Source organism: Galleria mellonella, unplaced genomic scaffold (assembly GCF_026898425.1).
Source record: "Galleria mellonella isolate WM207_F2 unplaced genomic scaffold, CSIRO_AGI_GalMel_v1 utg28, whole genome shotgun sequence".
Lineage (NCBI taxonomy): Eukaryota > Metazoa > Arthropoda > Insecta > Lepidoptera > Pyralidae > Galleria > Galleria mellonella.
In genome coordinates, this window is record NW_026442064.1 from 3,934,293 (window position 1) to 3,946,304 (window position 12,012).

At 31.6% G+C, this 12,012-nt stretch overlaps 1 protein-coding gene and 1 non-coding gene across 2 annotated transcripts in view; one reads left to right on the plus strand and one right to left on the minus strand.

The window, feature by feature from the left end:
- Nucleotides 1-11,175, plus strand: part of LOC113516971 (LIM/homeobox protein Lhx9-like) — a 55,552-nt gene extending 44,377 nt beyond the window's left edge. The window contains exons 6-7 of the mRNA XM_052895502.1: nucleotides 8,808-9,043; nucleotides 10,333-11,175. Coding sequence (XP_052751462.1) covers nucleotides 8,808-9,043; nucleotides 10,333-10,551 — 455 coding nt within the window. The 3' untranslated portion in view covers nucleotides 10,552-11,175. The remainder of the gene's footprint in view (nucleotides 1-8,807; nucleotides 9,044-10,332) is intronic.
- Trnae-uuc (transfer RNA glutamic acid (anticodon UUC)) lies at nucleotides 10,065-10,136 on the minus strand. Its single transcript has one exon. It is a non-coding gene; the product is annotated as a tRNA-Glu (tRNA).
- Nucleotides 11,176-12,012: the final 837 nt, after the last annotated feature.

A 12,012-nucleotide genomic window follows, 5' to 3' on the forward strand; every position in this document is an offset into this window, starting at 1 on the left:
TAATATTCCTTAAATTGCTCCTATAATGTTATTAGCATTTTTGAGTTTAAAAATAATATGTCGTCTTGAAATACAAGAAATATTCCCAAAAAGAAAGAATTGTTGTTAATGGAATTTACTATTATTATCCCTATTGCTAGCAATATAGGGTATATATTGCTAGCAATAGATCGATTTCAATGCCTCTGGAAACCACTGTGGTTAATAATAATAATTATTATTATTATTAAATTCGTCACGATGAACTAACTGATCTGCTTCATCCTCATTTGTCAACCTTCACTTGTATCCCTCCAGTGTATAATAATAGCGCAGGCGGGGTCACTGTTTCATTTTCACCCATTATAAAAAAGGAAGTAGAGGGAGTAGGGACAGAGTTTAATGAAAATTGGAGAATACTACGCTCTGCATTTTAAGGACAAGTTCTGTGCATAACATTAGTTGTACTAATAAATTAACTTTAAAGGGAGAATATTATCTAATGTAATCAGCAATATTTTACACTACAGCTTCTTTAATTCTATTTCATTCTATATTTATATATTATATATATATATATATATATATATATATATATATATATATATATATATATATATATTGACAAAAACGACAATCAAAGGCTCGCTAAAAAAATATTCCCATATTCCGAAAAGCATATTTTTTATCATTTACCAATTACAATTCACATCAGAAGCATTATTTTATAGATGCTTATAGAAGACTCTCAATATGTGGATTAAAAATATGACTTACAAGCTTCTACTCGCGACATCATCCGCGTAACCAGGATACGTGGTTATGTACCTCACTATTTCAATATTAAGTGTATACCTAATTTCATAATGATCGATTGATCGATTGGAGCCAAGAAGTAGTAAACGAAATCACTTTCACATTTAAAATATTTTACAAAGAATCCAATTATGAATTTCGAAAGTAGCTTTTTTAGACATCCCGATGTGAGGGTATAACATAACCATATCATACCGACTGATTTAAAGTACTACCAAGAAGTCGCCCCCTCACTTGTTGTGTCTGTACACAGTTGATGGCAGTATCTATCCAGCTAGCATTTCACATCCATATCACTTTACAAGGTCTACCAAATTTTTTTTGACCTTTAGTGTTCAATTCATAAGCGCTGCGACATATTCATATCGTATTATTTTTATAAATTTATCGACAATCGATTACTCTGAATAATTATTATATTAGCTCAGAATCAGACAGACATGAAATGTGACATAAAAGACCTAGTGTCTGTGTGTCAAGTGTCTGAGAGTGTAGTGTCTGGGTGTCTGTGTGTCTGAGTGTCAAGTGTCTGTGAATCTAGTGTCTGAGTGTCTAGTGTCAGTGTTTCTAGTGTCTGAGTGTCTCGAGACTGTTACTGAGTGTCTAGTGTCTGTGTGTCTGAGCGTCTAGTGTCTGAGTGTCTAGTGTCTGTGTGTTAAGTGTCAAGTGTCTGAGAGTCTAGTGTCGTAAAAGGCGAACTTATTTTTTTTTAAATCACAATAAATGAAATATATTATTAATGAATACGACCGTATAAGTTGAAAATTGTTTATTTTTGTACACAATTTTATATTATTCTACACAATACAATATATTTATAATACAATTCAAAAAATACGGATGGAATTATCAAAATAACAGTAATAATTAAAAAAAAAAAAACTACGACAAGAAATTTGCACGTATCATGTTAAATTTAAAATATTAACAAGATAATTTCCAAATTTTTCAAGTCGGTTAATAACAATTATTGTTTCAACATCTAAGACCCCTTTAACATTTTTTTTCCTATTTACTATTTACAAATATCATCTTGATATAATTTAAATAAGCAAGATTATATTAATTGTGTTTTCTTTATTTAATTTATTTTTATCTTTATTTTAATTACCATGCAAATAGATACAAAACATAGGAGAAGAATTTTTACCGCTTACTCGTAAATCTCTCAGACTTGTCTGAGATATTTTATTTTATTTTATTTTAGATATTTTAGATTTCGTACTCAAGTAATAAGTATTTGCAATAAGTAATTGCATGTTGCGATAGTAGACATTGAGTTCGTATTTAGTTGAAAATTTCGTATACTTTTTAAAAAGTCTACGATTGTTAATATTGTGACAGGGACATTTGAAAGTTTTGTTAGTCGCTTACGTTCGTGTTTCACGCCATAACAACACGGCGCCTACCTACGCAATAAAACACGTACTCTCGCATAGCTTCTTTATTTTTTTATTACCAATCGTTAATATCGAAGCGTTTACAGCCAGTATGCTTTATTACTGGATTTTTAAGAGAAAAAATTTAATGTAAGCTGGTAACATGTTAATTCTGCCTATAAAAATGAAACATTAAATGACGGTAGATCCAAAGTTGGCAGTTTTATTACACTTGTTTAGGGACAGTGGACGAGGAAAGTTGCTGTTCGTCTATAATAATAATAATAATAAATATTAATTTAGTTTTCTTTCATAAAAGCATACAAATTTTATTTTAGTTCTTATGAATGGCAACAATTAAGGCGTGGGCGTCGCAGTATATACTGTGATTTCTATGATGTTCTTTAAGTATTTATATGACAATTATCACTTTCCAATGAGTTAGCGTTCAGCAAGCTTGATTTTATAAGTTGCATTAATATATCACATACGAGTATAAACAGATTTGAGGACTAAATACATTTACTTACAAAGGAAATTAAAATCTGTTGTTTTTCTTTAATTAATCCAAATATAGTTATTTGGTATGAACAGCTAACACGGCCATTTTTATCAAAATGCTGCTACGAAATGAATTTTCGAATTTAATTGCGCGGGAAATTGATACAAACTATAGACTGTAACAAAATAACGTCCATTCATTCGGCCATAGTCTAAAAATTAGATCGAGTGTGTCAGTTATAAGGCAGCTGTAATAAATTACATCAGCTGATTAAGATAACATAGCAGAAAAAGAAATAATATCTCATTCGACCGGAATCGAATCCGCGAACTGTGAAATTCCCGGAATACCGCCAAGGGTCTAGTTATTAATTAACTGTATAAACCCCCCTAAACGGAACATTTAGAACTCTGCGGTCCCATACAGTGATAAAAAAAAAAACAATAAAAAATAATTAACACTGGCCACCTATTGGACCCTCGGCTTTTAAATTACTCGAAACATCTATTTAATTATAAATTTAATAATTATAACTTATTGCGTGGGTGAACTTCGTAGTAACTCCATATCGACATTTTTCATCACATTCGTTGCTTTTTTAATTTAGTACTGTTACATTTTGATTTTTCTAGCTGACTGCTTTTTCCGATGCTGAACTAGATGTATTTACCATATTATTGGCGCGTGTATTTTTATTCGTGTCATTGTTAAAAGTTTATAAAAACCTAGTAGTACATTATTAAATATAACATAATACTCAGATTAATTATTAATTGTTTCTAAAAACAGTAGATTAAAGAAAGTGTTACCAACAATCTAACATAATAATTGATGTATTTATGTTGTATCTTGATCCGCTATCTAAAAATGGTATATTTCATTCGTTCTAAAATCTATGCGCACGAAGTAACGGGCAAAAGTTAATATTAGTTTAGTTATGTTGGTGTTAGTAGGTACCAAGACCATAGGTGTCTAAGCGATAGTCATAGATAATATATTTTTTTTTTAGTACCGCAAGGTGTGAGGCACAGGAAAGAGAAACCACTCGCTTGTTTTTGGGGCGAGAAATAAATTTATGCTCACTGACTTATAACATGGGAGCCCATTACGCTATATCATGATAAAAAACATGTCAAATTATCTGTACATTTATCATGTTATTATTTGTTTTGACATCCATGCAAGAGGGAGGGGCCACATACGGTATTAGGTACCAATTTACTATAAAGAAATACGTATCATAGCTAACAATGTCATGTTTTATGAATATATTTTGTAAAGAGAAAATAATGGGTAACATGCTCTGTTGCTGTTGTTACTGTGTGATGATACTTACGCAATAAATATTAATTCTATAAATTTAAAGGAAAAATCGTTACATAAACAAATCCCATAGTTGACGACTTTAGTTTTATGAGAAATTAGGAATAGAACCAGAATAGAACCGGAAAAGACCTTGAAAAACATCCATGTAATTATAAAACCATGAGAAATACGCAGTTGATGGATGATTTTGCCCATAGCCATAATATTCCATTATGCAAGCTGTGTGCTTGTTCAACTTTGTGTACGTTACTGCGGGCGATTTTAGATGTTTTATTATATTAGGATTAAAATATACCTACTCCAAGTTTCTTGTTTGTTTCACATCGTCCTTAAAACTTTGAACTGATGAGGGTAACATAAAGAGAAAGTTTGCCCATAGACACAACTTACTGTGCTTCTGGTTGAATTATGAAGAAATTTGTTTCTTCGTGAGCGAAAACCCTTTGACTGTAATTTTTTTTAAAGGCATTCTAAACGGGGAGATTGCCAGTTGATTTGTGTGTATCTATATCATTACAATGTTTTCGCTTAAAAATTATATTACAATATATCATATCGTATCGTATCATATATAATTCTCACCTTTTTTGTATTAATTTGTTACATTGAAATATAATTTTGTTTTTACATGCTTTAAGCTTTACTTACAAACCTAATTTCATGTACTTGCCCAACTATGTTGTTTATAAAAGTTTGCTTTTAGTTCCAATTAGTATTAGTAAGAATTATATCATTTATGCCATTAAAGACAGGAATTATATGATGTTCGTAGAAGTCCTTATCTCTTCAGGATTACAGAGGATTACAGAGTGTGCTTTTCAAAGGAGAAACATAGTGTATACATGAGTGAGCTAATATTATATTAGAATGTGTAATAGTGGATTGGATGGTAAACAAATATTGCAAATCCTGCTATCTTAACAGGAACCTTGTCTTACTAAATATCAACAATTTTACTACTAATATGTACGTAGTCTGTTTACTAATGTGTAGCGTAAATAATATTGGAAGCAACTCTATATCGTATGGCCACTTTCTGTCCATTTCTAAGAGCAAAACGTTTACCAAGTGATACACAAAGATTTGCATTACGACGATATTCACGTTTACTTCCATAAGTTTGTCTTGAAATCTAAGTAGCTGATACCATCTGTGTTGCAAAATTTTCCATAAAATAACTGCTTGTATAATTAGAAATGATATCACTGTGATAATCATCATCATCATCATATCAGCTTTTAACTGTCCACCGCTGAACATAAACTTTCTCCTTGAGGGGTTTTGCCAGTAGTTGCCAGACGGACGGGTTGGCAATCGCTAGGCTTTAGAGAGATTTAAAGAGGAACCCTGCTGCCCATCCCTCACCCTTCCTTGGTCATCTCTCAAGACACCTACGGGAAAGGAAGGGGTGGCCTATTCTATGCCGTTAATAAAAATATACCGTTGATGAAAAATAATTTCACCAAATGATAATAGATTAAAAGTAGCAATCATTTGCATGTCTAGTTATATGTTTATTTAGTTTGAAGCTTCCGGAAAGCGCTCTCGTCAGTAGACAAACATTATGGTGGCCATTAGAGTTTTAAAATCGTTATAAAGTCTCAGTTGAATAGCACCCAGTGCTCGGAACTGATGGACTTCCTCCCTATTAGCGAAAGTATCGTTCGCCGCAACCACCAGTCGCGTCTCCGAGACCGCAGCGTCCGGCGTCCGGCGTCCGGAAGTTATCTTAGTTCAGCTTCTCATATTTATTTTGAGTCGGCTAAAAAATGAGGGATTTGCAAAATGGCTCTGTTTTTCGAATGATTAACATAAAATTTATGGATTTTAAATGAAATTTTTAACTAAAGAATATATTAACAATTATAGTATTAAAAAAGATTTTATTAGTGACCCGCCCCGTCTTCACGCAGGTGAATAGATAGGTTTTTATGTTTTTTTTTTAAATTAAAATATAGTCTATGCTATTCGCTGATAATATAGCTTCCTATAGATGATTGAATTTTTAAGTGCTTTTTTTTTTGTTTATTCATTAGAAATTAAAAATAATCAAATGTTTACTTTTTATAATATTAGTTTAGATAATCTACTTCAATAAATAAGATAATCCAGATTCGATTATATTTTCATAAATAAATTTGTCTTTTTAACTTCGATTCCACTTTTTATTTATGCAACTTAGAATTTCAAACTAGTTGACGGTCTACCTGGTGGAAAGTGGTAACCGTCACCTGTAGGCATGTACTCGTACAGTACCATAGACAACAGGGTATACTGTAACATATAATTATCATTTTATGTATCATAATTATTAATCTATATAAGTATAATAATTTCTTGTTCAAATTATAATAACACTTAACGATCAATGTCACTCTAATAATACGACAAACTTTGACAAATGATTCTGAGGTAATTGTGACGAGAAAGCGCTTTCCAACATAACAAATTTGTGTTCCTATTCATTGTTGACTTATATGGATTATAACTAATTATCTATCTAATTTTACACTTATAATTTCCTGTAGGTGTCGTAAGAGGCGAGTAAAGGAACATAATGGTAGAGGAATGGGTAGCAAGCCTAACTGCGGTTGCCAATCCGCCTGTCAAGCATGACAATAACGGGCAAAACGGGTGAAATGATGAAGTATAATATGTAGTAAACTCAAGAACAGTCATACACATTCACATACACGAATGTGGGCAGGAGCGCCACAGTACCAACTCCTTCCGTTAGACCGCATTCAAAGTCGGGCAGCTCGAATTGTTGACGATCGGCGTCTTACTGTCCGGCTCGACCCACTGAGGCTGCGTAGAGATGTTGCATCTCTGTGCATCTTCTACCGAATTTATCATGGGGAGTGCTCTGAAGAATTGTTCGGATTGATACCTGCTGCAGATTTTCACCATCGTACAACCCGCCATAAACTAAAATTTCATCCCAACCATCTGGACGAGTGGCGGTCCTCCACCGTGCGTTTTTCAAGGCACTTTCTCCCACGCACAACCACTCTTTGGAATCAACTTCCAGCAGCAGTATTTCCGAACCGATACGACAACATAACCTTCAAGAAAAGAGCATATTCCTTTTTAAAAGGCCGGCAGCACACCTGTAATGCCGTAGGTGTTGTGGGTGACCATGGGCGGCGGTAGTCACTTACCATCAGGTGAGCCGCATGCTCGTTTGCCCCCTGTGTTGTAAAAAAAAAAAAAAAAACACGACCAACGACATCATATAAGAGTAGGTCTTATATATATAAGTAAGAGTATGGTGACACTGTGTAATTAGGGTTTTGGTTAGTTATTAGAGATTTTTCTTTAAAAGTTTTTATTTATTTCTTTTTTTTAATAAAGAATTAGAAGTTTTATTTTCTTAAATTTTGTTTTTAATTTTAATTTATTTTTATATTGTTTACATCTGACCTTTGTTAATGACAACGTTGCTGTAATTTTTAATGGTATTATTTATTTTTTTGTTTCTTTCAATTACATTTATAATAATAGCAACTAAAGTTTACAATTAAATTATTGTTTAAGGATGTATATAAATTTTGTGTGTAAAAAGTGTTAAATAAATTTAAAAAAATATATACATATATATAAATTTTGTTATACTGTTTCTTTATCTTAAACAAACAACAAATATCCTATGACATGACGTCACATAGACTTCAGCGTGTGATGTCACCTGTGCTTTTGTCTTTGACCATTAAATCTCGCTGGTCAGTTTTTACCGCACCGAATAAGTTTGTTTATCCGCTGTAATCTCAGCTTCCGGTGGCGTTATAGTAATTTCTAGATGCGGTTGTCACGGTTACGTAGACGGATTGGGGATCGGTTTCTCGGTTTCCGTTCTGTTTTGACCATAGATTGTGGGGATTACTTTCAGTATTATACTTTATCTATATATCGTTATATGTGAAAAAATATGAAAAAAATATTTGAGATTTCAACTACGGTCCTAGTGACAAGTTAAATAGCTCAAAAAATGTTATTTCTTAGTTGTTCTAGGTTTCCGACTTAGATTATATAGATAGAGTGCCGCCGTACAAATGTTCTGAGAAAAGCGGGTCAATTTTTTCATACAATTTTGCGTGATAAATAGTTGAGTGATTCCATTATAACTTCTATATTTATTTTGTTTTATAATTTTTGCATCTTTTAATGCGTAAAAAACTCATTTTATTTACTAAATAATTATATATAAATATTGGTTTTAATGTTGCAATATATGCGTATTTGGCAATTAGCTGACAATAAGTTGACCTAGTTTTAAGACTCGAGATTCTATCTATATAGGTATAATCTAAGGCTTCAGACTTTTGGCCTGGTATTATAGGTATTTATTTATTTATCTTTTTATTTATTTATTAGTACAAATACGTGTAAATGGCGGACTTAATGCTAAAAGCATTCTCTCCCAGTCAACCACAGGGAAGTGTCAGAATGCGGTAATTATTTATTTATTTATTTATCAGTAATTATTTATATAAATACATACTAAAATTACATATATAAACGAATAAATAGATATTAATAACAAATATACTTACATATATGACATATACTATATTATATTATACACGAAATTGAGAATAATATAAAACACTTACTGCTCGGATAAAGTAAAAAAGGCATGGTTTTAAGAAGCGCGGAATTGTTAGTGACTTTTTTTGCATATTTTCTTATCAGAATATAACTCTTTACTATTATAAAAAAAAGTAATATCTGTTATAAACCGGAAATCAAAAGAGTTCATTAATATCCCATCCTTGCAATTGGATAACCAACTATCCTTATTTCAGAGATACTTCACCGGGGCGATTTATCATCGTCAATGGAATCTCTAGCGTATGATTCATCAGTGGCGTCACCAGGCAGCGTGTCCAGTCATACACAGAGGACCAAACGTATGCGTACCAGCTTCAAGCACCATCAGCTCAGAACCATGAAGTCCTACTTCGCCATCAATCAGAACCCGGACGCCAAGGATCTCAAACAACTGGCTCAAAAAACGGGTCTCTCCAAACGCGTGTTGCAGGTCGGTTTGGTGTACTTATTCATTTAAACTTTTTTGAACTATATAATGTGGTGGAAAAGGCTAACTTCATATATTTATATTTATTTATACATACATACATACATACATATCTGTCACGCCTGTCTCCGATTATGGTAGGCAGAAACAATGGAATGCCAAATGCTTCGATTCAAACAAACCTCTTTCGCTTCTTCCACATTCATCAATATTTATTTATCTATATTATAATAAAAGGTTTACTTTTAATGTTGCTTAAGGGACAATTTTTTTAATTTAAGTAAGTAGATTTTAATAGTAACAATAATTATATATTATTCATAGACAAAACTCTGTAAATAAATGATATCCTAGTTTAAATTTTTTTATTTTATTTCATGTATATAATGTATTGTATTATTTTATATATATTTGTATGTTATGTGTAATGTATTTAAACTTCGTTATAATTCGTTAATATAATATCATTTATGTTATCTACACTAATATTATAAAGAGGAAAGATTTGTATTTTTGTGTGTATGTATGTTTGTAATGAATAAACTCATAAACTACTTCGCCGATTTCAAAAATTCTTTCACCATTAGAACATAGGCTATATTTATTGCTAGAAAAGATTAGGGGTCCTTACTAAAAGTTTAGTAACGTAACTCAAGGTGTAAAAAAATGCTATAAAATATCTTTCGTCGCGTGCGCTGCGGAAACTATTGGTGATAGAACAAAAGTATGTTCTACAATATTGAAGAAAATATCAATAACTATAAAAAAACTTTGCGATACTATATGCCCAACTATTATCGTTACGTCACAATAACCACTTTTTAAAATGTTGTAAAAATGTCCACCCGTGCGAAGTCGAGACGGGTCGCTAGTTTAATATAAACTTATATCTATAATTGTAGGACTTTATGTCAATATTGCGGTTTATATTAGAAACCTGTGGCAATGCGGCAAAAAGTGACTTTTTTTTTGTAAAAAATAATATTAAATATATCTAAAAGAAATAATAATTTAATAATAGGATTTCCCATACCGGGAATCGAACCCGAGCCTCCTGGGTGAAAGCCAGGTATCCTAGCCACTAGACCATATGGGACTTGTTGAGCATTCTATAAAATTAGTACTTATTAAAGGTCATTGTAATATTTATAATGACAAATGCTATTATATTGGACTTTGTATGGGTGCTGAGGAATTCGCAAGCAAGACTTTTTACATGTTACATTATGTATAATATTACATTATATATAATAATAAAATGTGATTAGTTTATGACTGATAATTGTTTCTAGGTGTGGTTCCAAAACGCTCGCGCGAAATGGCGAAGGAACATTATGCGGCAGGAATCCAACAGCAACCCTGGTCATTCTGGTAACGGCTCCATCCTACCAGGTTCTGTGCCACCCAACGTGGTCCCCACGACGATGTTGATGGAGCAACACCAGCCCATCGAAGACATGAGGGTACACACTCCACTCCCGCATCCGATGGGCTTCAATGAAATGTACTGACAAACAAACGACGAGGAACAATGCAGTCCTCAATAATTAATCACGGAGCTCATGAAATCGAAGGTTATTGCAGAGTTCGTATTTTGATGGTCGGTGGTGGTAATGAGTGTCAGATTTTTTATGCAACATGGAAATATTAAATGCCCAGGAATCTTGACACATTGAACATCGTTTCGAACGATGCTGCTTTTAACACTCCAGGTTTTAAAGTCATTTTACCCGAATATTGGAGTCAATTCGGAGGCGCTTATTCTCCCAACCTATCTCTTAACCTATTGTTTTATAAAATTACTGTTATGTACTATGCTATACTAATAACTTTGGCTTAAATGTATTAGACATTGAGTTCATATTGATATTTAGAATAAAGACATCGCTGTGTTATCCAATTTTATTATTAAACTATTTATTAATTAATTTTACAATATGAATATAAATAATTATAAATTACAGAATATATTAAATAACTATATAATACTAATAACAATTACGATATGAATAGATACACACCAATACTTAAATAATGAATAATAATAATAAGAAAATACGTACCTATCGTGATACAATTTCAATGACTAGATAATATTGTAACAGATCCTTAGACTATTTCGAAAGTGAAAAAAGTGTTGTGTGTGTGTGTCCTCCTCTCTCCTACTTGCTATGCCCAACAGGGTCCATAATTGAAATGTTATGTACTAATTATATTATGGAATGCAATAAGAAATAAATAAATAAAACAATTGAAATTTTAATTTTGAAGATAGGTGACGCCTCAGAATCGTCTCCAATGAGTTTTATTAAAAAAATATGTAAATTAATAGCGTTCATAGCGATGTATTGCAATGTGGCAATTACTTGTCTATTAAAAAAAAAAACAATTGAACATTTTTCAATGTTTTTCTTGAGTATTTAAAAAGTGCTTTGTGTTGAGGTAAAACATGAATTACGCAATATAATGCTGTCTCTGTAAACTCGAATTTTGCTGTCAAATATATTTGAAAAATTCCGAGCAAAATAAGAAATAAGTGTACAGTTTCTAATAGTAAATTTTCATGTAATATATTATATGTTTAATATTTAAATTTTATTAGTAAAACACTTTTTAAATAATCAGCCGGAAACATTGAACATTTTTAAATTGCTTTTGAAAAATAGCAATAACTGCAATATTGCCATGATAATATAAGTAAAGACGGTATTAGAAGCAATAGTTATGAACGTTATTAATATAATGGGACTTTATTAAATATATCACTATATTATGTAAATATTAGATGTACGTAATACAAGAGTAGGATACATACTGGAAGGAAACATTACTATCAAACATTCTACATTCCACAGATATTTAAGTATTTTGTAAATAAAGTGATACTAGTCCATTTTAATGTAAGAAAAAAAAATATAGATCGTAGTGAATAAATATTAACCTATTTACTTACATTCTAGAATATACGATAC